This window comes from Carassius gibelio, chromosome B2, assembly GCF_023724105.1.
Source record: "Carassius gibelio isolate Cgi1373 ecotype wild population from Czech Republic chromosome B2, carGib1.2-hapl.c, whole genome shotgun sequence".
NCBI classification, from domain to species: domain Eukaryota; kingdom Metazoa; phylum Chordata; class Actinopteri; order Cypriniformes; family Cyprinidae; genus Carassius; species Carassius gibelio.
The window spans coordinates 6,890,764-6,916,694 of NC_068397.1; the positions used below are offsets into that span (position 1 = coordinate 6,890,764).

The 25,931-nt window shown below is 34.9% G+C and overlaps 1 protein-coding gene across 3 annotated transcripts in view; it reads right to left on the reverse strand.

The window, feature by feature from the left end:
• LOC127951693 (adenylate kinase isoenzyme 5-like) overlaps positions 1-25,931 on the reverse strand; it is a 95,583-nt gene that overhangs the window by 63,617 nt on the left and 6,035 nt on the right. For all 3 annotated transcript variants that reach the window (XM_052549721.1, XM_052549720.1, XM_052549719.1), the window contains exons 5-6: positions 18,837-18,950; positions 4,648-4,839 (exon numbers count right to left, since the gene is read on the reverse strand). In XM_052549721.1, coding sequence (XP_052405681.1) covers positions 4,648-4,839; positions 18,837-18,950 — 306 coding nt within the window. The remainder of the gene's footprint in view (positions 1-4,647; positions 4,840-18,836; positions 18,951-25,931) is intronic.

Here is a 25,931-nt window from a genome sequence, read left to right on the forward strand (position 1 = left end):
ATTTAACGTAATGGGGTGGGAATACAATAACTTACAGAATGCTTGTAGTTAATAATACAAATAATATATATATATATATATATATATATATATATATATATATTTAATATGGTACCTTTAAAAACTCTGTATTCAAAAATACAGTAAAAACAACTTTTTTATATATATATATTTACAATTTCAAATAACTGCTTTCTATTTTAATATATTTTAAAATGTAATTTATTCATATGATGACAACGCTGAATTTTCAGCAGCCAATACTCTAGTTTTCAGTGTCTCATGATCCCTCAGAAATCATTAATTTTTGTTAATGAAATATTTATTATTCATGATTAATTGTTGAAAACAGTTGTGCTGATTATTATTATTTTTTTTTTTTTACCATGTTACATTAGTAGGAATAAAAAATGTAAATGCCTCCTTGCTTAAAGAAACGTGAATAAATCCAGTGGCTCCCGTCAGAGTTTGTTAAGCTCATATATCGTTCTGAAATGTTTTACTAATCTGATGGTATACAGTACACACATGTTTGCATCCGCACCAGTGAAGTGCAGCTGAAAGCCACACTTGTCTGAGTCTAGCATTATTTACACTCAGCTGAGATGGCCTTGCACACAACATTAGAGCTGTCATTCAACCGTCAGTTAATTAAATCTACTCAACCCATGGCTGTAGACAAGTGAATGTGGAATTGATGTGAAGGAAAAAATATTTCTCTCATTTCTAGGTCTAATGGGTTTCCCAAGGCCAGTTTGATTTTGAAGAGTAATGTTTGTGTGCCATCTCCAGCGAAAATGCTCAATTTGAGAGTGAAGCGGATCAATGCAGGCTGAATACTGTGAATGAAAAATGTGCTCTGGTCTGAGTGGGGAGACGTGTGTGAGTGTAAATTACACACCTGCATCCCCAAACACCTGGCATATCATCTCATATGAGAGAGAAGAGCTTTCACTTCTGTTTAAATAAGTATGGATGCTTTGCTGTGGAATGCCAGTCTCTGCTGACACACAAGTGGCTGAAATGTGGGCTAGAAGAGGTTCCTCAGAATGCATTGCCAAAGATATTCAACTTATCGCAAGCTCATAAGCTTGGATATGCTTTTAGCTATAGCTGGGTGCTTTACTCTTAAAGGAAGATTTCACCCCAAAATTTACTCACCATAGTGTTGTGTCAAACCTCTTTTATTTTTCTTTCTAAACGTTTACACAACCTCATTTTAAACTAAAACCAGAAAACTTGGGGTGGGGGATTCCTCTATAATGCGCAATGACAAAACAGACATGAATGTGGCCGTGCCGTGGCTAGTTTTTAAAGTCAAATTTTAAAGATATTTTAAAACGTTTGCTGCATGGTTAAAAAAAAAATACCTTTTATAATACTGCATTTTTGAGAGGCAAAAAACAACAACAACAACAACAAAACAGGTAGTCTAAGCCACATGAAGGTCAAGTCGAATTGTATTATTTCTTTCATGAATAGTCTAATGTAAAATACCAGTAAATACAGCTAAATGTTTACTAACATTATAAATACAGATAAGCTAAAAGTTATTTTAGTTACTCTTACTCCCTAACATCCTTTACATTTACCAGTATTCAGAAAAATAATGAAGCATGATAGTAAACATCAACTCAAAACTAATTCACCGCTGCTGAAAGTGAAACAGGTGTTGGGCTCTTATTCGGCACAAATTTACACAAAAAGGTTTCCTTATTCATGACGTATTTGAATGCTAAACTATTATTTATTATGCTTTGAACTTAATAATCCAGTGCACGTAAATCACCCTTCACATGTGCAATGTTTGGTGGCTGAACACAATGGATTGTACTTTGGACTATATAAATTGAGTAGTGTAACTTTTTGTATGTTTGGTTGTCTTATTTTATTTTGAAAATGAGCTGGCTGCAATGTCAAGTATGCTAGAACTGGTATGTATGCGCACTTGAGGCACCTGCACAATCTTTTGAATTTGTTCTTTATGACAGCTGAAACAGAGATAAGAACTAGGTGTGTATAAAACTATAAAGTACTGTAGACACTTTTATTTGTGTTCAGTCACATTAATAACAAAACACTGTCCTTTTCAAAATAAAGAAAACAAACAGATGTAGATTTCTGATGTATTGATTTCCTTTCCGTGAAATTTCGCATTAGAAAAATGGACAGAAACTCGCCATACAGAACTTGCAGTTTTTCTTTTCAGTTTTTTTTCCCTGTATATAATTGCTTACATTTATGTTATTTTATTTCAGCTTTATTTCAATTAACTGAATTTTTTAAATAGTCTTAATTTACTTTAATAACCCTACCTACTGTAAATGGGAAAACATCCATAGAAATGCAGTAGGCCTTTTCCAGCTGTTTCAAGCCAAAAATATTTAACATTGATCAAATATCAAAGAGTTAATTTAATAGCGGTCTGGGACGTGTTAAGTAAACTGAGAGGGCACAAATTCTTTCTGGACTGGAAGGTTAAAATTAACATATATATATATTAGCAAGAACTTTCTCCTGCAGCCATTTTAAGGCAGAAAAGAATATAGTATGAAGTGCCATTCTTGGTATTTCCCAAATGAACCTTTGGACCAGAAACTTTGATTTGACATTTATTGCTTTCTTCTTTCTAAATTCTTCCCCCAATTTCTAAATGTCTCCTAAATCTGTAGTCAATTCCAGATTTAACTTCTAATTAAAAAACATTATCAGTTTTTAATAACACATCCTCATTGCCTTTGTTTAGTATCTGAAAAGAGTTCCCCAGCTTGTTAAATAAGTGGTTCCACTGGGATCAGGACTCATGCTAGATCTAACTGCTTTTAATATCCGGCCTGTCCCAGATCACCCTATGTCTGTATTAATTACTCAGGGTGATAAAGAACATATCTTAATGAGACTGACAGGATGTGCACCTGGTCAGTGCACACTTCTAGGATTTCAAGAAATGAATCTTGAAATGAGCGGGGGTGTATTATACAGCCACTTACCTTTTAATCACAGATGTGTGAAGACTATACTAGACTATACTAGTTTAATATGCATTTAATATGCATAATATGCAATATTTGATCCACACAATGCATGCCATTACTTACACATATAAGGTAACCATTTATGAGAGATAATGTATGGCTCTATTTCCTGCTACTGCTTTATTCATCCTTTCACTGAAAAAAAATAACTAAATGGTATGCTAGAATTTATAAATGTTTAAAACAAGGTTTATTTGTTCAGATTTGATCTGATCCTAACCTATCTGTCATAATCCGTCATCAATTACTCAACCCTCATGTCATTCAAAAACCATAAAACTGATCGATGTTTATATGACAATTAAATTTTAAATGAAATCTGTTATCATCTAAAATGACTGAAATGCTCAATTCATATGGAAATTTTTTTACAACGTTTTATAGAAAGTTTTTGAAGAGACAAAAATCTCAGGTTTCATTAAAAAGAAATCTTATTTTGTGTTTCGATGATGAGCTAAAGTCTTATGGGTATGGAACAATACCGAATAACAAATTTATTCAACAATTCTTCTCTTTATGCAGTCACCTGTAATGCACCGCCATTGTGGACAGAGTAATCACAACCATAGACTGTATAAACACATGGACAAAGTGTCTATGACGTCACCCGTAGGTTTCTGAAGCTGGCGTAGCCAGCTGTCGGCATCTTGGCAGTGCGTAACCGCGTGTCACTCATAACTGAAAATGGGCAAAGAGGTCGGAGCTGGTTGCTGAAACCACACACACCTAGTTTGACGGAAGTGACATCAGCAGCAATCCACCGGTCACTCAAGTGGCCACACCCTTAATTATACTTAATGTTAAAGTTTAATATAATTTAAATGGATGAGTTATAAAAAAATCACCCCCCTCACAGTTGTCACGAAGGGCAAAATTAGCTATATAGACCAAAACCACTTTTGGTACCAGGCTGTAACCAAATTTTATTTCTGCTGTAAAGTTGGGCATTTTAAAATGGGGAGTCTATGGGACTCTAACGGCAGTGGATGAATTGCAGTTTTAGTCACTTCCTTGTTGGTTATAAGAGATAGACCGGAAGGTTGCTGCTTGATCAAGACACATGTGCTTGCTTCCGCTTCATGTTAATGAATGGTTCTGGTGCTTACGTTGAACACACTCTCAAATTTTATAAAATCCTGCAGATGAAAGAAGGTCTTACAGTTTGGAACGTCATGAGGGTGAGTAATTAATAACAGAATTTTCATTTTTGGGTGAACTATCCCTTTAAGTCTTTCAGTGTTGACATTTTTATTAATGGTGAAAATTTTGTCATTCTCGTTTGAGCTATTACATTTTTTTTTATTGACAAATTTATATTTTAAATAGGCTATATAAAATATATACAATTTTTATTAGGTTATCCCCTCCTGTATTTGTATTTTGTTCATTTTAATTCTAAATACTTCTTAAGAGATTGTGTTGGAAATTGCAATAAATATAAACATTAGTTCAATATTGTACATGGTCACTTAGAAATAAATAAATAAATAATTCAATCAATTGCTTAATTAAAGAGTCTTCCAATTAAATTCCGTAAATCTGATTTTCCATTAGAAATTTAAATTTGAAGTCTCATTGACTTATGAGCAATATACTCAAAAATGTTGCTTACTGTGACGATGAGGCCTTTTTCTTGGAAGTATTTGACCAGGGGGATGGTATTCTGTTTGAAATTAGTCAAACGTCGATCAATAGCTTTAGGGTTATCATCTGGGCGACCCTGCATCTCTGCACGCTTCTCCAGCCGCTCCTTCAGACGCTGGTTAGAGCAGGCCAGAAACACCACCAGGTCTGGAGTACAGATCTACAGAGAGAAAAGGAGTTGAGTGTATCTTAATGTCTTAATTCAAGTTCATATTGATGGGTATAGTCACCTTCTGGCACTCCAGATCAAAGCGCCTTGTGGCTCAGTGATCTGTGAAGATGTACTGTAGCTATTAAGAACCACTTTAAGGTCATATATCTATATATCAGCTTCAGGTAAGATCACCAATCTAAGATGAGTTCTGGCCCCTCATATTATAATGAAAAAAACTGGATGTGAACCCCAGGCAATGCACAAGCATGCATAAGGTGTCTTAGTTGTAATGTTCACATGTGAAACCACAGGAAATACACAGCATTTTATAATATTGAAAGAAATGTCAAAGTCTTATTTCATCTATTATTTTAGTTTGAAGGCTAAATTATGTGCAACAATATTGTGCAGTTGCAAAGAAATCTGCTAGAGGAAATAAATAATAGTGTTTTATATATATAAAGCTTGGTCGAAAGAGTGCAATTTCATTCACAGCCTCCTTATCAAGTCTAACATGTCAAACGTCTTAATTATATCTGTTCGAATTGCATGTCAGCTGTGTTTTTAATTCTTTGCTTATTGTTTAACACTGAATGTGGACTTTATCTTTTTTTTCTATTTGCCAGACTGGCAGCAGGCCTACACTGGCATATGTGCAATAAGTGTTAACAAAATGATGAACTCAAAGGACAGATATTTGATCTGAAATGACTGTCATCCTCTTAACCAGTTGCCTGCTGGAAAGCCTTTTGGGAATGTGCACTTAATTAGTCACTGGAGAGGAAAAAAATACTACAAATGTCAGTTCATAAAAGCCTGAAAGCCTGTCACAAAACAGAAAAGCAGGCTGATTATCTCAACAGAAGGAGAAATGTCAGTGAAAGCTAAAACACTGAAATATTATTATTATTATTTTTTGCCATTTAAACTAAACTCTGTTCCTGCCATTCAATCCAAACTTATCTGTAAAAAAGGGATCTGGATTTACCGAAGGTCATGTCAGTGGTAAAAGACAATCGATACAATAACTAAGTGTAAATGAGTGTAATAATACACTTAATAATAAATAAGTGTTCCTGTAGCTCAATTGGTAGAGCATTGTGCTATCAAGGTTGGGGGTTTGATTCCCCGGGAACACATGATAGGTAAAAATTGATAGCTTGAATGCACTGTAAGTCGCTTTAGATAAACGCGTCTGCTAAATGCATAAATTAAATTTTAATTTAATTTATAACTAAGAGGGAAAACTGTCCAATAGTGATTGAAATCAATAATAACAAACACGCCACTCAATCTAATATGGTAAATATTAAGCAATTGAGATTTATACACCATCTGAAAGCAGAATAAATAAGCATAGATTCCACTGATCTATAGATTATTAGGATAGGACAATATTTGGCTGAGATACAACTATTTTAAAATCTGAAATCTGAGTGTGCAAAAAAATCTAAATACTGAAAAAATCCCCTTTGAAATTACCCAAATTAATTCTTAGCAAGGCATATTAATAATCAAAAATTAAATTTGTATATTTAAGGGATGAAATTTACAAAATATCTTCATGGAACATGATCTTTAGTTGGCCGGCTGCTGTGCTGGCCAACTGTCTTTGTTGAAGGTCTGCGAGCTGCAGGCTAGGATTTTTTTTTCTGGCAAGCCTTCACTCAAAAATCCTCTCAGTGACTGTGCTGGCACCTCCGGAAAAGGCAGAGGTAGTGAGAATAAAGATGCACACAGGGGAATCTGGGTCCCTATCAATGATTTTTGGCTGTTGCAACAAATATACCCCAATGACTTGACTGGTTTTGTGGTCCAGGGTCACATATGACTGCTTTGTATTCTGTTTTGTGATTAGGCAAATTTACAGTATTCCTTAAGATATTTTCCTGGACACGGAATGTTTTGCTTCTTTTCCCAAATTTTCACTCGCATTTTTTCTCAGTATATTATTACACTTTTTTTTTTTTTTGAATATCTTCTTTTGTATGATATTGACAGTTCCAAACAATTTTCAGCTGGCAAATGAAAACACTTGTAGACCTACATTGAGGTTGGTAAGGCTGCTGACTTAAGACTTCCTATAGTAGCTAAAAAACAATGGGCCTCATTTTCGAAACGAACGTACAACAGAAAATATGGCATATGGTCATTTCAATGCAAAACTTGGAATTTATCAATATGAAATCTCACGACTGGTGACAAAAACTGAAATTAAGTCTATAAAAGGAATAAAATAAATAGGACCACACAAAATATATAATAGGCTTTAAAATAATTAACAGTGTGCAACAAAGAATAGGCTACGCTCATTTTTGTGACACTATTAATGCATTTAAATTCATTTTCTTTATATCTTTACGTGATTTAATCCATCTGATCACATAGGCACCTCATGCACACAAAACAACATTAGTTCTAGTATTGCAAAACATGTGAATGATTTTACACTGATATAAGAACATGAGTAAAGTAAAGCCTTGTTTAGGCTATATGATGGATAATTGTTAAGCAACCAAATGTTACAAATATTTGCATTCTTGTGGTATGAGACCCATTTCAGCTTTGCTTGACATTTTTATTCTGTTTGCCACTGTAGCCATTTGTGTTTTATTTTATAGTTTAATAGACTATATAATTTTATAACTACTTATTTTTCATTCTTGTTATGTTCTGAATATGGTTACATTTAAAATATTTGTTGTAGAGTGAGGGAAATGGGCAATAATGTATAAATTTACCAGTATTTTAATATACATATAAATGACATAAATTAACGTAGCCTAATTGTTTGCAATAACAAGGTTAACGGATGTTTTTGAAGTAAGATAATTTTCTCTTTCATGAGATCCCTTCCTCTTTTTGTCCAGGTTTAATTTCTCAGTGTCGTAAACTCTAGGGGCAAGGCTTCTAAACCGGGGTGTTTTTAGGGTCGTGATACTGAAATGACGATTGTTTTCTGCCACCGCATTTATCCTTGTGCGATCATGCATATGATGAAATTTGGCGGCATACCAATGTTTCATGTATCACACGTGAACTTTGTCGTAAGTTGAATTGTGTGCATGGATCTGCACTCGTTTCTATGTTAGATTGATAAATGAGGAACTTTATGTGTAAAGAGCAGTATGTTAGAATTCACAGTATTCATAAAACAGAAAAGCACCTGGATGCACTACCTCCGTTGTGATTCTTAAGTGTGCATCCAACAGATACTTTACAATTATTTTGAAGTTTCTGTTACACAACCATATATAATAATGTTACACTGAGATTTACCTTTTTCAGCTCTATCACCATATTTTGAACAGTGCACTCTCAAAAAAAAGGTACCCTTTTTAAAGGGTACAAATATATACCATTTGGTACAAATACATATACTTGAGCTATTTATATGTACATTTAAGCTACTAAAATGCACCTTTTATGGGTAATTACAAAACAAAAGTGTACCCTTTGAAAAGACAGATTCTGTATCTTTTTTCTTAGTGTATGATGGAGTAAATTAAATTGAAAAATAAAAAAGCATGGTATTTTGAACAGTACTTTTTAATTTTTTTCAAGAAAAATTAAAAACGAGTACTTTTACTAGATAAATATGTTATTAGGATATCTGTACTTCAATACTCAAATATTTAATTGGGTTTGTCTTTTTGGGTTGGGGAGACAGTGTCTCTCGACTTTGCTCACCGTGGAGGTATTTGGTAATACTGTGATGGTCGCTGTTACAGCAGCGGTCTGATCCCCTCTCGTTCTGCGTTCATCTCATAATTGGGTTTTAAATCCCTTCATTGCTGCTGCTCATCTCTATTCTGTGAGAGTCAAAGCTAATTCAGTTACTGAGTTTAGTTGCCTGGTCACCGAACACAGTCACACAACACACGGTCTAGGGTCTGTTCCAACCTTTCTCCACACCACAAACACACAGACAATAGAAAAGACTCATTGTTATTCATATCATCTCCTGCCTTTTGTAAATGTGCTGTCATCTTCTCTGATCTGGCTTGTATTGTATTTACTATTTTCATTCAATCTAAGCTGATCTCATACCTTCCATGTTTGTCCAATAAGTATTCCACAGATATTTTTGGCATATTAGAATCTTTTTTTTCAGTGGAGAGGTTCATGCTAATTACAAGTTTTTACTTAATGTGAACTTATTTTGTGATGTATGTTTGGCAGGGATAGGTCATCCAATCAATCAATCAATCAAATCTATTAATAATGACATAATTGAACTATTCATTTAACCATCAAACATATAAACTCCAACTGAGTGAATCATTATAATTTATCTTTATTTGATTGATTGATTTGTTTATTTTTGTCATCCTCTTAGTTACAGTCAAATAGCACTCTTCTTCTTGGTCACAGTTACTGTGGCATTTTGTTTTAACAAATTTGATGTTTTTACTCATTTTCGCAATGGCCATAGCTGCCATATGCAAACATTTAGATTTTCTCAATTTACTGTATAATAGTACTGTTTAATTTTGGTTGCAATTATTTTGAGTAAATGTTTGGTTTATCCTCATTTGTGTTTAGTTGATCTCCTCATTTCCTTGTGTATAACTTTTGCTTTACATTCTTAAGAAACTCCTTCTTGTATTTAGGTCTTCCTTATCTGCACTTTTTGTTTCCAGAAAAAAAGTTATGGTCTAATTGCACTCCTTGGAGGTACTTGAGCATGTGTCGCTCGTGTGAGGGAAAGCCTCGGAGAGAATTTGGCTTAAAAACAGCACATTATTGTTCTATTATTGTAATTTGTATAATGCAATTCATTTTTATTTTTTATTTTATTTCTTAATTAGCCTGGAAGTCAAGGAAAATGACACTGATATTTGGCAAAACTATAGAAAAGTTACATAACTTGATATGCAATTATATACAATACTGTAATGTGTGAAGTAGACTCTCGCTTTATATAAAAAGTAACTTAGAGATTGTTATGTAATTACATATTTAGCCTATTTAATAAAACATGAGTGCTGACAAGCATCAGTGAGGAAAAACTGAAAGGCTATGTTGAACACCGGCTGCTGTGCTGGCCAACTGTCTTTGTTGAAGGTCTGTGAGCTGCAGGCTAGGATTTTTTTTTCTGGCAAGCCTTCACTCAAAAATCCTCTCAGTGATTGTGCTGGCACCTCCGGAAAAGGCAGAGGTAGAGAGAATAAAGATGCACACAGGGGAATCAGTGCCTGAATCTGGGTCCCTATTAAACTGTGACAGCCAGCAGACAGAAAGTAAACAAATTAATGCAACAATAACACTAGACATCACTGAACATTTACTTTAGTTATATAAAGGAACTTAATCTAAAATGGCCAAGTAGAAACATTTTCTTTTCCATTAAGGAATGACATTTGCCCATTTTAATTGATTTCCAGGAGTTTTTATTTTATTTTAACATTATTAAATGCATTATTGAGTTTAATCAATAAACGCAATTAGAATAAAAAGACACTACAGCATGTTTATCAGTCAAATGAAATACAAAATCCATCTTCGCGCCTCATAAGTGACACAGAAACTGCATCTGAAGTGGCATTTGTGATCCTGGAACTGGACCCAGTCTTAAGTCGCCAGGGTATATTTGTAGCAATAGCAAAAAAAAAAAAAACTTGTTTTGTCAAAAATTGTCAAAAATATGATTTTTATTCTACGGAAACATCATTAGGACATTAAGTAAAGATAATGTTCCATGAAGATATATTGAAAATTTCCTACTGTAAATATATCAAAACTTAATCTTTGATTAGTAATATGTTGCTAAGAACTTCATTCGGACGTTTTTCTCAATATTTCGATTATTTTGCACCCTCAGATTTCAGATTTTCAAATGGTGTATCTCGGCCAAATATTGTCCTATCGTTATAAACCACACATCAATGGAAAGCCTTTTTATTCATTTTATTAATCAAATTAGTGCAATTTTTAGCTGAGGAACCTATTTCTATTTAAATGAAAATCACTGGAGTAACCTAGCATTATTCCATTAGCTATGCCAATTCTGACATGTTTTATTGTGTCTTCAGTGCTGCCTTGCTTTTGAACAAAGGGCAGATGAGAGCGCTACCTTTAGTCATGACAGAAATACGGCTGACCTTTATTGACCTTTATATTACCATATGCATTTTGTAGGAGTTTCCATTTCAGATGCAAAATGTATGGGAGAAGAGCATTTAAATGAATCACGAACATGATTTACTAAGGTTTGCTGGAGTCAATATTATTTCTGGCAGGTATTTCTGCCATTATTTACCAACCCCAAAAAAGCATGTCTTAATTAATTTTGTACTTGACATGACTATGAATGTTACTGCCAGAATGGGACATGGAACTGCAGTCTCAAAGTAATTTGCCTTGTTTAGGATATCTGGCCCCATATACATTTACTTACTGCAGATAATGTAATAGTAGTCTAATTAAATAAACTGTCACTTGAGAGTATACTGGTTTCTTAGCACACTTTAAATATAAACAAATTTATTGTAATAATGTCAAATTAAACATTCTACTTTAAAGTGCACTCATTTTGATGTGTTGACTAACATACACATGTAAAGTACTTTATTTGTAAAGTAGAATATTATATTTATAATGAATATATTTAAATATGACATACAAGTTTGAAAACAAATTAAAGTATATTAGGAGGTACATTTTACACTTTAACCATATTTCAAAGACAAAGATGAATAATTATGAACTTATATATATATATATATATATATATATATATATATATATATATATATAGTATTTAATATACATATAATATTATACTATTATATAATCATTATGAAATAACATGCAATTAAGTTTCTGAAAACATTGCATTCTGTTTACATTAAAATTAGTTTTTTTAAATTGTATTTTTCCACAGTTAGTACAATTTTAAAAGTATATGCTTCCTTTTCATGATGGTAGTTGGTGAACATCACTCATTTTTGTTGTGGTGATGCGATAAGTTCTGTAAAATATTTACATATAGAGCTGTCCTAACCATCTACAATAACGCGGTAGGATAAATGTTCCAATATTAATTGGTGACTATGACATGTCACACAGCAATTTCACACTGAAAATGCTGGAATCGAGAATTATCTGACACTGCACAAAAATACCTGCATACCATTACATGCCATACCTGCAAAAGAAAGCCAAGCAGATAATGTGACATCATGAGTTAATTTCTGAGATAAGCAGACAGTGCTGCAAATCTATTTTCTGGCAGCAACAAGTGCGTCCCTCACAGTTCTCTGCCTACGTTAAAGCACCTCTTAGATAACTAGTGTGAAATGAGGAAGGCTGGAAAAAAGTGTGAGGGATGGAAAGAGACGGAGAGAGAGATGGAAGCATATCTGATTCTTGGTACTCATTAAATTTTACTGCCCATGTAGATAGTCTGAACTTGGTGATCACATCATCTGCAGCCTGGAAACAGCACTATGTGACATTTGCAGGTGGGGACTTCTGCCATTTTCAAATCCAGACTAGCAATCTTGTGTTTATGTAAAACTTAAAGGTTAATTTGAGACGGACGATAAGTGCATTAAAGGACAAGGGACAGCTGAGCTTTGAGTAAGCTGTAATATCCAACATACTACCTCCTAAACCCACTTTCTTAGAAAAAAGAAAAAATACGGGAACAAACTAATTAGCCATGATGAAACATAAAAGAAACTGCTGTCATTTAGAAAAGAACGTGCACTGACACCTGCAATCGAGAACTGTCACATGATTTCCTCTTAGCGAGGCTGACATTAGCTCCATTTTGACAGGTTTACAGACATTAATATACACCTGTCATTGCAGAAGTCCCATCTGAGTCAAGTGGTTCCTGTCAAAAACACAGGAAACAGAGTGTTTCAAGTATAGGTTCGAGATCTGATGTGTGTGTTAATGCAGACAAGTCACTCGTGCAGACATGAATCAACAGGGTGGGATTGAAATATCGCTTCACAACCCAGTCCCCCATCTCAGGTTGCCAAAACAGTTTCAGTGACAGAGTTAGATATGTCTGTGATAATTTCCCATTAAAGCAATCACTTGTGAAAAAAATGTGTGCTGAGTGTTGACTAACTAAATCACAAAAATTGTAACTGTAGTGTTATTTGATATAGCATTTAAAGTTGACATATTCTAATTTATATTTTAATTTACCAATCCACTGTCTACTTCAACCATATCTCAAAGACAACACAAGTAATTATAAAATTGTAGATAAAGATAGCAGTTAATAGCAGTCTCTTGGGTGTTTGGTTGCTCTTTTATCAAGCAGCTTTCCAAATACAGGAAACTAATTTCTGTAGCAATTTAGTCTCCTAAATCAAGTACCTGCAGGGAAAATGTGCTTTGTAATTCTGGGCTATTTTAAACAGCATACTGAATCAGTTCGAATCAAAGACGGTTGCATGACGTCTCAGATGAGTTGAGCTTTAAATTTAAAAAAAAAAAAAATCCATAATTCACAAGAGTATTTTAGAACCTTCCCAGAATTTCTTTAAGCATCTGTCAACTTTTTCAAAAAATATATTTTGGTCACACTTTATTTTAGGGTCCAATTCACACTATTAACTAACCATTAACTATAACTTTAGCCTAAATTAACTCCTTATTTGATGCTTACTTATAGTTTATAAGGTAGTTGTTAAGTTTAGGGTATTGGGTAGGATTATGGATGTCATGCATTATATGTACTTTATAAGCACTAATAAACAGCCAATATGGTAATAATAGACATGCTAATAAGCAACTAGTTATTAGTGTGAATTAGACCCTATACTAAACTGTTACCTATATTTTTTACAACTTTTTTTCTAATTTTACAAGGAACACCAAGCATACCAATTTATCCAGCAATGCAGCAGCTGTTCTTTTTTCATAGTGAGTTTAAACGCTAAATAAGACTCCACTTGCACAATTACCCACTTGACCATGAGAATCTAGTACATTAGCTATTTCAGTTCTGACTTGTTATATTGCATCTTCAGTGCTGCTTTGCATCAGAACACACTGCAGTCTAGAGCGCTTTGACAAGCCCTGAACACCATCAGAGAAAAGCGAACTTGTTCACTGATGCTTCAAAGTTATTCATGCTGTAGGCTTGTCATGACAGAATTGGCAGAAGTTTTGGAAGCTAATAAACCTGGGCAGAATTGCTGACAGTGATGGTCTTCTCCAGTTCATCTCATCTTCAGGAGATGTAGTCATTTATACATATGTGACCCTGGACCACAAAACCAGTCATAAGTTTTTTTAAGTCACATAAAAGCTGAATAAATAAGCTATCTATTGATGTATGCTTTGTTAGGACAGGACAATATCTGGCTGAGATACAACTGTTTTTGAAAATCAGGAATCTGAGGGTGCAAAAAAAAAAAATATATATATATATATATATTTTCGATATATTTACGGTAGGAAATTTACAAAATTTCTTAATGGTCTTTGCTTAATATCCTAATGATTTATGGCATAAAAAAAAAAAAAAAGATAATTTTGATCTATGCAATATATATCGTTGGCTATTCCGCCTTGCAAAGGCAAAAGACTATAACTTAGATTTTGGTCGAAAATAAGTTATTTAAATTTCTGGGACATTCTTTATCATGTGCATATGTATCTTGAGTCAATTACATTGTTTTTCCGTGAAAATAATGGGTCGTCTCAACTGTAACTTCAAATAGCCCCAGAGAAACCAAAGCAGGAAACTGTATAACACCAGTTAGTGCTCGTCATTTTGTTTGCAATGCTCAAATTAAGTTACCGCATTCTGCGTTTGTTTAACTGCTTGTCAAAATGAAGTTACAGTGCTGGCTTAGAGTTTTTTTTCCTGTCCTTTAATGTCTGCCGCATTTAAATTACAGCGTAAATAAACAAATTAGATACATCACAATCGACCAACAGCTCCATATAATAAAAGCAATGTAAAGACTAGATACCTTAGTAGCACTACATAATCGTGAATCAGAACCTTTAAAGATTTTTTTTTCTTTTTTAATGCAGGTTATTCAACAGGATGTCACATTTGGATGTGTGTGGACTCGGATGCCATAGCAATGTAGCTTGATCAATCATAAAATCAGTAGTCTACTAACAGTTTGCAAATCCATGTCCTACCCTTTCTTGTAACCTGATAAAATCAATCCATGGTGATGAACGTCATAGGAGATGTTTAATACACAAGCATTCTGAGCATTTTTCCGGCTTGCTGGCGTTCTTTTAGGTTAGGCTATTTCATTCAAGTCAATATAAAAACAATTATGCTATGTCTAGCATTATTTTATGTTACTGAGCATAACAAATAAATTGGTCGCAAAACGGTGTCCACTCACATGTTCAACTTTTAGTCTGCTTGTTACGGTCACAAAATTACAATTAATACAGTCACATTACTATAAGCTATAGCCTATTTGAGATAGCCCATGATCACTAGATTTTATACAAATGTTACTGTCACGATTTTGTTAATGGTGATCAGCAACCAAATATTGATAATGTGGAAGTTACCGCCTTTTCCCTTGGTGTGCCACTCTTTCTGCAGACAATGCAAAGGCAGAGTACAGTAACTTAATAAGTTTGAGCTTTTATGTAGATCCTTTCTTTCTTTCTAGATTTTCCTTTTTAAAACATCTAAATGCCTAATTTCAAGTGTCTTACATATTATTAATTTTGAATGATCCCAAAGACATTGATTGACACTGATTAGCATGCTCAGGTGTGTTTGATTAGGGTTAGCGCTAAACTCTGCAGGAAAGTGGACCTCGACCTCGACCTGCAGGAAAGTGGACCTCAAGGAAAACAATATTAATACCCATGGAACTAAATATATGGTCGAAAGCCACAGGTATTAATTTTGTGTTATGTGATTTATATATTTTCAAGGATAGCCAGCCTCTGCATTGCATTTTTTCAATCACTAAGGACCATGGATACAGCTAAAAAAATTTGGTTACAGCTAAAAAAAATGTTTAATGTTCTACTGAAGAAAACGAGTGTAATGAGTGATTGTGGATCTGGGGTTTCTAGGATGTTATGGGTGATTGCTAGGGTGTGATGAGTAGGGTTTAGAGCAGTGGTTCCCAAAGTAGGGGTCGCGGCCCCACGGTGGGTCGCAGGACCCCGGCGCAGGGGTCGCGAGATGATTTCGATATAGGCTTTATATATTTTTGTTTCAATTAATTTAACTCTTTCGCATCGCACGTACGATCACACCGGTGTGATCAGTCTAGGCTAGTCCCTGGAGTGTACGACCACACCGGTCAGTGCATGACGTGAAATTCAAATGTGCTCTCGCGAGTTGGCTGGCGCTGAGCCAGAGACAAGTGCGCTCAGAGCTGTCATCACAACTTTTCAGTGTTTTCAACCACATAATGTTTATTTTAGGTTTCAGACATATAAGTACTAGAAAAAACAATACATTTAGAGTTTGTAAAATACACACTGATGTCAAAGGAAGAGGCAATAATAATCTTTTTCATTATAATTAGACACATTTTATTCATATCAGATACACATTGTGTAAGTAACTTTAAAGTTTACTCCATTATTCTCCCAGTTCACCAGCCACTTACTTTTATGTATTTCGGGAGAAGTGGATGAATTCACGTGTTGTAAATCCAACAGATCTGATTCTCTGAACTGCGTCTGCGGCACAAACTAAGATGGCGGCGCCCATCGCGCATACAGCTCAACTAACGCGATCGTTATAAAGGTGTTTAAACAACAAAACACTTCCACTTGCATATATTTGACAATCGGAATATCAGCTATTTCATGCCATATCTAACAAATTTGTTAATATTTTGAATAAAAAAGGAAAAATGACAAAAGCAGATCATTCATTCAGCTCTGTTGTTGCTGAGGTATGTAACGTGACAAGCAATGACGCGTCACCATGGAAAGCATAAAGTGACACATCTAGCGGATTAGCATGAGTGTGTGTGTGTGTGTGTGTGCGTGTGTGTGCGTGTGCACGTGTGTGTGCGCGTGCGCACGGGTGTGAGCACGCGTGTGAGCAGCTCAGACTTACTCGACTGGTTCCTGATGGCAGAATAATGAACGAGTTCAACCCAACATAGCTGCACAGTTACTTTCCGAGAGAGAACAGGTGGATATCGAGCAGCTCATGCAGAAGTGTAACACTGATTTTGCAAGCAGAACAATAAAATATAACTTTGTGTGCTTTGAGACTGGGCATAAAATCGATTTGCTGTACATTTCACGCGACAAGAGGTGTTTTTTTTGGGGGGGGGGGGGGGGGGGGGGGTCGCGGGGCAGCAGCGCATTTATCATGGGGTCGCGGGCTAAAAAGTTTGGGAACCCCTGGTTTAGAGTGTTAAGGATGTGGATGTTGTGGTATTGCTGGAATGTTATGGGTGGTTTCTATGATAATGCTTTAGTGTTTTAGGTTGTTGAAACACACTTAGCCATTGTTAGGGTACTATGAATGGTTGCAAGGGTATTGCTAGTGTGTTATGGGTAGTTTGTAGGGTATTGTTTGGGTGCTATTGGTGGTTACCAGGATGCTATGGCTGGTTTCTATTATATTGCTAGGGTTTTCAAGGTGGCTATAAGATGTTTCTTTACTAAGACAAAAGAGTCAAAACAATGATCCTAGTGCCCCCAGTCCAGTGATATTCTGGCACAGCTACATGCTCTGAGGTATCAATCATTCCTAGCACACTTAAGGGGTCTGTTCAGATCCCGTACACCAAATATGAGCATTAACAACCATATCTGTCTGCTCGCTCAGAGTAAGAGGTAAGCAGTGCTGGGTAGTAAGTGATTACATGTAATCAGATTCCAAAAATTAAGTGGTTGTTATTAGATTATTTTAAAATACTCATAATAAAACCAAAGATTCTTTTTATTGATTGATGATTACATAGTTTTCACACAATAGCAATACATTATTCAGAATTTATTGATTCTCAATACTAAATAAACAGTCTTCCAGTTTTGTGGACATTCACATAGGGACCAGTCACTAGTCAGGTGGCCATAAATGCATATAAAACTGAGAGGCCATTATTGCTGGATAGTAATTGATTACATGTAATCTGGATTATGTAATCTGATTCAAAAAATTGTAATTAGAATTTATTACATTTTATAATACTCAGTAATCAGACTACAGTTACTTTTTATTGGTCACATGATTGAATATTATTCATACAATAACAATTGATTCTACCTAATTCTTCATTTTCATCTTTTATTTATTTTTTTTTAATCCGTGCTTTTGTCTTTTTAAACACATAAAACTGCAATAATTCACATTATTTCTTATTTACATATAATGCAGGGATTCATTTTTTTTTTTGTTAGCTGGACCTTATCTAATATATTTACTTGAAATACTTCCTGGGATTTTAAGGTGAGTTAATAATTAAGTAATAAATTTGCATGTTCACAGTCCACTCATGTTGGTACAATATTATCATTGTACAAGATTATCCTATTTAAAACAATGTGATATGAGGATAAGGTAAAAAGTTATCAAAAAGTATACTTATTATATTACCTAAAATGTGTAATGTAATGGATTATGTTATAATTTACAACTAAAATTTTTGTTATGTAATTTGGAATCAGTATCAAACTAACATTTATAATTAATCTACAAAGTACTGGAGATAAGAGGTTGCTTTTAGTTCATTCTCTATTGGAGCTGAGTGACAGATCTCATACAGGAGATTGTGGCAATGACAGTGAAAGAGAGTGGTGACAGAGTCAAAAATGTGATGAATGTTCAACTACATGCAAATGAGAGGCAAAGAAACTTGTGACAGCCAGTCAATACAGTGAAGGCAGTGAGGGTTGTCATAAGCATATCGTAGGTTTGTCATAAGCAAATCAAATAATTACATTGCATACTACTATATTCAATTCAGATCTTAAGTTTATAACTGTTTACATGCTTGTTAGTTTTTTTTAAATTAGGGGATCCACACGGTAACAGTCTCTAGCAAGCACCACTAATAAAGTGTACTCACCTGGTCTTCAAAAGAAAGTGCTTGTCCCACATCTCGAGGGAAGCCATCTATAACTATACCGCTGGCCTCTGGAATCTTCATGATCTTCTGCTTGATCTCAGTTATGGTTGTTTCCTAATGGGCATGAATAACATATACAGGTCAAAATATAACATAAAATGTAACATTCTACCTAAAAATGTAACATTCTACCTAAAAATTGAAATTTACTGTTTTTCCACTGTAAATTGTAAGATAAATTCTTGTTTTTTACTTCCAAAACAATACTTTTAAAAGTATTTTACTGTAAAATCATGTGAAGTGCCCCATTAGGTCAATTACATGTTTTTACAGGAGTAAATGAACCGTTAACAAATTAATAGGTTTTTACTAGGGCTGGGACAACGCGTCGAGGTCATCGATGACGTCGACGCAAAATATGCGCATCGATTTGTTGACCTGTTTTTATTTCTCTAAAAAACGTTTGCAAAACGTTTACCTTATGTGCGCTGAATATACGCGATGGCCGGATCAACATTCTGTCCAACGTTATATAACCAATCCAGGGGTTTTTCTGCATCAATCTTTTTTTTTGGCGGCTGTCAAAGCCTTATTTGATCGGTTAGTGATGTAGAATAGAATGACTCAGCCCCAGCTGCGCGCGCACTCACAGTCTTCAAACAACACGAGCGCTTCTTGCTCTCTCTCTCCCTTGTAAATATTAATCAAAATCATTAAACACGATAGAAAAAGGGCGAACCACCAAAGTTTCACGCGCGCTCACGCACTCACAGTCTCCAAACTACACGTGCGCTGACTTGCTCTCTCTCTCTCTCTCTCTCTCTCTCTCTCTCTCTCTCCCTCATGCATATCAACCAAAATCATTAGACATGATAGAAAAAGGGCGGAACGCCAAAGTTTCACGGGGAGCATTCAGAGATTTTTTTTTTCTCCATGACAGGCTGCTGGCTCCCACTGTTATTTTTATTTTATTTTATTTTTTTTGGAAAATAACTCTCTGTATTAGCTTAAAGCCCTCAAGTTAACATTGGTTACTGTATTCTTTCAATTGCTCTAAACAAGTATTTTGGGTGACCTTTTTTATTGAATGCTAGACATCAAGTTGTTGTTATTTTCATCTGTAAGAAGAACTTTTTTTCAGTAAGCTAGGCCCTACGTGTTCAATAAGCTTGTTTCAGTAAGCTATGTGTTTTCAAGGCTTCAAGGTTTTATTGAATGCTGTCTATATACAAGTGCAAAGTAATGCATTCTTAGTCTTTCATTTTGTAATTTTAAGAGCAATAAACATATATTGCAATGTTAAGGAATTCATGTTTTTTTCATTCAGATATGTAAATCAACATGTATAAATTGTTAGTAGTCAATTAATGGGGAGATAATCGAAATCGAATCGGTCTGAAAAAATTTATCATTAGATTAATCGATGCATCGAAAAAATAATCGCTAGATTAATCGTTTAAAAAATAATAGTTTATACCAGCCCTAGTTTTGACTATAGCATTTTTACATTTACATTTTACATTACGATCGCAATTTTGAAATCAGCACATACAAGTCACCTTCTAATTACTGTACTTCAATAGCAGTTGATTGGTTGTTTCAATAGCAGACATGGTTGCTCGTTTAACAAGCAGCTTTCCAAATACAGGAAACTCATTTCTGTAGCAATTCTGCAGTCCTCATAGATCAAGTACCAGTAGGGAAAATGTGCTTTGTAATTCTAGGCTGTTTTTAAAAGCATACGATGGAGATCTAACGTCAGTACCAGATTGTTCTAAAAATAACTCTTACATCAGACATCAATTGTTGCCCAGTATGGACTGCAATTTGTGTGTGACCAAATGCTCTTTTTACAGTTTTTACCACTATCTGAAGCGATCCAGGCACGGTTCAAAGCAGAGGACATTTTTAGAATGCAAACAGACTGCCAACCACAAACCAAACGTCAATGTCCAAAACACTGTCTTGCATCACATCCAGATCCAACAGCCGGTCTCCCTTATATGCAAAGCTGTATGTGGTTTGATCAAGCTCATGATAAAATGAATGTGAGTTCAAAGAATAATGAACAAGAATTCATATGTTTTTGAGGAAAATCGATCCAGCAGCAATTGTGAATCAGTTGGATCTGCTTTTAAAATGCACATAGTTTGCAATTGAAATCTTTTTTCAATCCTTCTGGCTTTTAGAATTAAAAAATAATGTCATTTTTACACAAACAAAAGAGGTATCCTTGAAAAATGCCTTTGAGTTATGTGTTAATATAATAAAGGTAAGCAGTGTTTACTGCTATTTTGGTGATCCAAAATAGCAGTAAACACTGCTTACCTTTATTACTGACTTTTCATGTATGGGCAAAAAGAGTTGAAGCTCCAAAAAGTTTCATTTACATCACAGGAAAGCAGCTGGACTGACAAAGTCTCCTTTTCAGCCTGTTGTGCACATGAATCAGCAATCAACATTCGATTGTATGATGTGAGTCTGTTCGCAATCAAAGGTAAATACACATTATATTTGCTGCTTTGATGCACCATGTACTCAAAGGTCTAAAGTCATCCATAACTGCCCTATAATGCAAGAATGGCATAGAGTCAGGGTTTCCACTCAAAAGATAAAAGAAAATGTGATTCTTTGAAGTAAAATCTCTTTAAATATATTATATTATAAATTTTTACACATTGTGTTTTTGTGTGACTATAAAGTAACTGGATTATGGGGTTGTTTTTAACTTTTAATTAACCTTAATGTTAAGGAAACATTCTCCAAACAAAATGGGAACATTCCATGTACATAAAATAGGTTTTAAAAACTTTTTAAACTTTTAGTGCTTTTCTAGAGTATTAAGCCTTAAATGTTTACTATCTATCTGACTGGTTTCTTCTTTAAATTACAAACCCGACTGCAAAAATGTTGGGACCCTGTACAAATTGTGAGTAAAAAAGGAATGGAATAATTTACAAATCTCATAAACTTACATTTTATTCACAATAGAATATAGATAACATATCAAATGTGGAAGGTGAGACATTTTGAAATGTCATGCCAAATATTGGCTCATTTAGGATTTCAGGAGAGCTAGATATTCCAAAAAAGTTGGGACAGGTAGCGATAAGAGGCCGGAAAAGCTCAATGTACATATACATTTTACATGTACAATTTGCAACTTATTAGGTCAATTGGCAACATGATTGGGTGTAATAAGGGCCTCTCAGAGTGGCAGTGTCTCTCAGAAGTCAAGATGGGCAGAGGATCACCAATTCCCCCAATGCTGCAGCGAAAAATAGTGGAGCACTATCAGAAAGAAGCTTCTCAGAGAAAAATTGCAAAGAGTTTGAAGTTATTCAAGAGATTCAGAGAATCTGGAACAATCTCATAAGGGTCAAGGCCGGAAACCATACTGGATGCCTGTGATCTTTTGGACCTTAGACGGCACTGCATCACATACAGGAATGCTACTGTAATGGAAATCACAACATGGGCTCAGGATTACTTCCAGAAAACATTGTCGGCAACCACAATCCACCGTGCCATTTGCCGTTGCCGGCTAAAACTCTATAGGTCCAAAAAGAAGTTCTTTTTGGAAAACTGGGACACCATGTCATCTGGACTAAAGAGGATAAGGACAACCCAAGTTTTTATCATCGCTCAGTTCAGAAACCTGCATCTCTGATGGTATGGGGTTGCATGAGTGTGTGTGGCATGGGCAGCTTACACATCTGGAAAGGCACCATCAATGCTGAAAGGTATATCCAAGTTCTAGAACAACATATGCTCCCATACAGACGTCGTCTGTATCAGGGAAGACCTTGCATTTTCCAACATGACAATACCAGACCAAATACTGCATCAATTACAACATCATGGTGGCCAAAACTGTTAGAACTCCTGACAGACCCAAAAATATTCTTCTGCAACTCAAGCCAACAACTTTCCCTTTAACTCCCAATATATCTGTCTAGTTTATTTTCCAGTCCAGTCCATCATTTTCAATATACCTGCACATTCCTTCTAGGGGTGTCCATGGTTAACCGAGTAACCAATTAACCATTAAAAATTGCATAACCAAGTGAAACATTTTGCTAGGTTAAGTGACGTCAATGGCGTGCATTGAATTTAGTTGTAATACATTTTTGCACCACTAGAGATCGCCAGAGCGCTCCCAGACATTTGTAATGTCCACAAGAAGTAATTTTTCTAATATGAAGCGGGCAAAGAAAAGTACAGCGTTGGAGCATTTTAAAATTGAGAGTGACGGGGCAAAATGCAATTATTGCAATACAGTGCTTAGATATACTTCAAGTACAACATCGTTGTTGTAATCTCAACAGCCAACACCCGGGCATCATTAGGCCGGCGACACACTGGATCTGTGGCGAAAGCGTCTCAGATGCGTGGCGTTTCTGTTTTTAATTAGGCTCCCATGTTAACAGGTTAGAGCTTGCCGACTGCCTGCGTGAGACGCGCGGCTCGACGCGTGCATGCTAGAAATAGAACCGACGCCTTGTTGGAAGCATTTCCAGGAAAAATATAATAGGAAAATATGTTTATATGTCATGTCATACATATGAATTCATGACATTTTGATATTTGAAAGTCTATATGTCTATATGACATAAATTCAGATATAAATATAATTAAAAAAAAAAAAATTATCGATTTTCAAATATTGTACCTGTCAAACATAGTCATAGTCATAGCCTTAGCGAGGCGGCCGCAGAGCCTGCTTGTTACCTTCGCCTAAACACGGAAAGTTACATAACTATTACTAGAGCCTGTTCCTTTATAACATAGCCAAAGGTCGTGTATATATGCTTTATACATTTTAGGCTTATTCTCAAATTCAGATTGTGTTAGGGGGCGGGATTATTAGGCAGAGTTAATAGGATAATTTGACCGGAGAGATAAAATTTTGTCTGACATTTCATTTTTTTTCCGGCCAATGTCCAGCAATTACCGGGCAACGGAAACCCTGGCGCACACTATGGTTAACCGAGTATTAACCGCTAAGGGCCTCGGTTAACGGTTAATGAAAAACTTAAAAACGTGCAGCCCTAATTCCTTCCATCACAGGTAGTTCCAGCTATAGTTCATTTTATGGTTACTTTAATGGCCAATTCAACAAAAACAACTGAAACCTCTTAAACTCTAACAATTTTGGTCACCACTGTATATATATATATATATATATATATACAGTATATATATACAGTATATTAATGTTAGTTAATGCATTAACTAATTCATCAACAAATGCAATCTTACTTGTAAGGTGTTACGGAAATGTGAATAGAAATGACGAAATGGGTATACAAATAAATGCCCCAGAGAGACACGTCTTGTTATTGTTGTCTTTTTAACACCTTGATACCAAAATAGAAAGAAAAATTCAAGAACCAGTGACACAGCACTTGTCAAGACTGAAAGCCTTATATAAATACCACATGCAATATTACATTTCATTGACGATTAAAAATGATGGATGGTAGTTATTCCTTGCACAATGTCTGATAGCATCTATCATTACTTCCTGTCTTTTGCTATACTGAGAGTAGACAGGCAAAGTCGCAGGACACTGAACAGGCACACTCTTAAAAATAAAGGTGCATCACGGTGCCAAAGAATAACCTGTCTAAATGGTTCCATGAAGAACCTTTAACATCTGAAGAATCTTTCTGTTTTACAATATATTCTTTGTGGTGAAAGAAGGTTCTTCAGATTCTAAAAAGGTAAAAAAAAAAAAAAAAAAGAGATTGTTCTTTAAAGAACCTTTGTCTAAACATTTATATGTGGAACCAAAAATCGTTCTATGAAGAAACTTTTAAGCAACTTTGTTTTTAATAGTGAATGTGTTTGGTCAGATGTTTGGTACAGACTGATTTAGTAGCTTATTTTAATAATTTTTTTTTGTATTTTTGTAAATGTTTACTTGTACTTTCTGTACACTTTCTAAGCTTTCTCCTGTAACAATCAATATGTATGATTTGTTCAGGTGTATCTTATGACACAGAGACTGGTATACATTCCCTTTTACAGTCTGGGGAGAGTCTCCTCTAATCCAGGAAGTCATTAGTGGAAGGTGGCTTTATTTCACTGACAGTGTCAGTGTCGACCTGTGTAAAAGTACAATGGACTAAAGATTAAATGACAAGGGTTGATCGTTTTATCCTCTAGTCAATAATCTTTGCAGACAGACTGCCTCTTCTAAAAATGTACAAAGCATTTCTGGAATTCTTCAGGGAATCAACAACCAGTAGGGGCTCTTATCTTCTGTTTCTGTTTCAAAAGCCTTCCTCACTAAAATGCAGTGCCCTCATTTCCAGCACCACACTTCTGTGCTCTGTTCTCAAATGGAAAGTTAATATGCAGGAAAGGGATTGTGGGTACATTGTTATAGGGACGGAAATTTAGGAAGTGGTCTTATTGTTAGGTCTGGTAATATACAACCCCAAAAAATAGTACTGTAAGTACTTGAGTTACTTTCACCCAACTGAGATTCTCACTTCAATAACAGACACTTTATTCGTAAAGAAAAGAAGAAATTAACTCAGGAAATATCTAATTTGGAGCCATGTCTAAAGATCTGCAAGCCATTTTAACTCTTCATCTAACCACATCTAAACCAACATGAGTGATAACCTTTACCCCTTAATTTTGATTCAAAATGTATTTAATAGTCCCCCTGAAATGTGTTTTATCTGTGATAAATACAGCATGGCTAAAACTATTATTCAAAACAATAAAATCTAAGAAAAACGTTCATTGAAGTATACATCCTTTTTGTACTGTAAAAATGAAAAAAAAAAAAAAAATGTTGGGTTGTTGACATGAATTTAGCCCCATGTGGTGTGACATACATTCACAACAACATTTTTCCAATTGTTCAATAATTATTCTAGATGCAACTTTTATGAACTCATATTAATTGAAAGGCTACACTGAATATTTGTGCTTTGTAAATTTATTTGCAGCACTACATGTGTCACATGTATATTCAATTTTGTTCTGTTTCGGTTTTCTGTTCCCGTTTGCCTTCCTGAGTTTCCTGGTTTGTTCTTATAGTTACTAAAAGCCACACACCTGTTTCAGTTCCTTTTT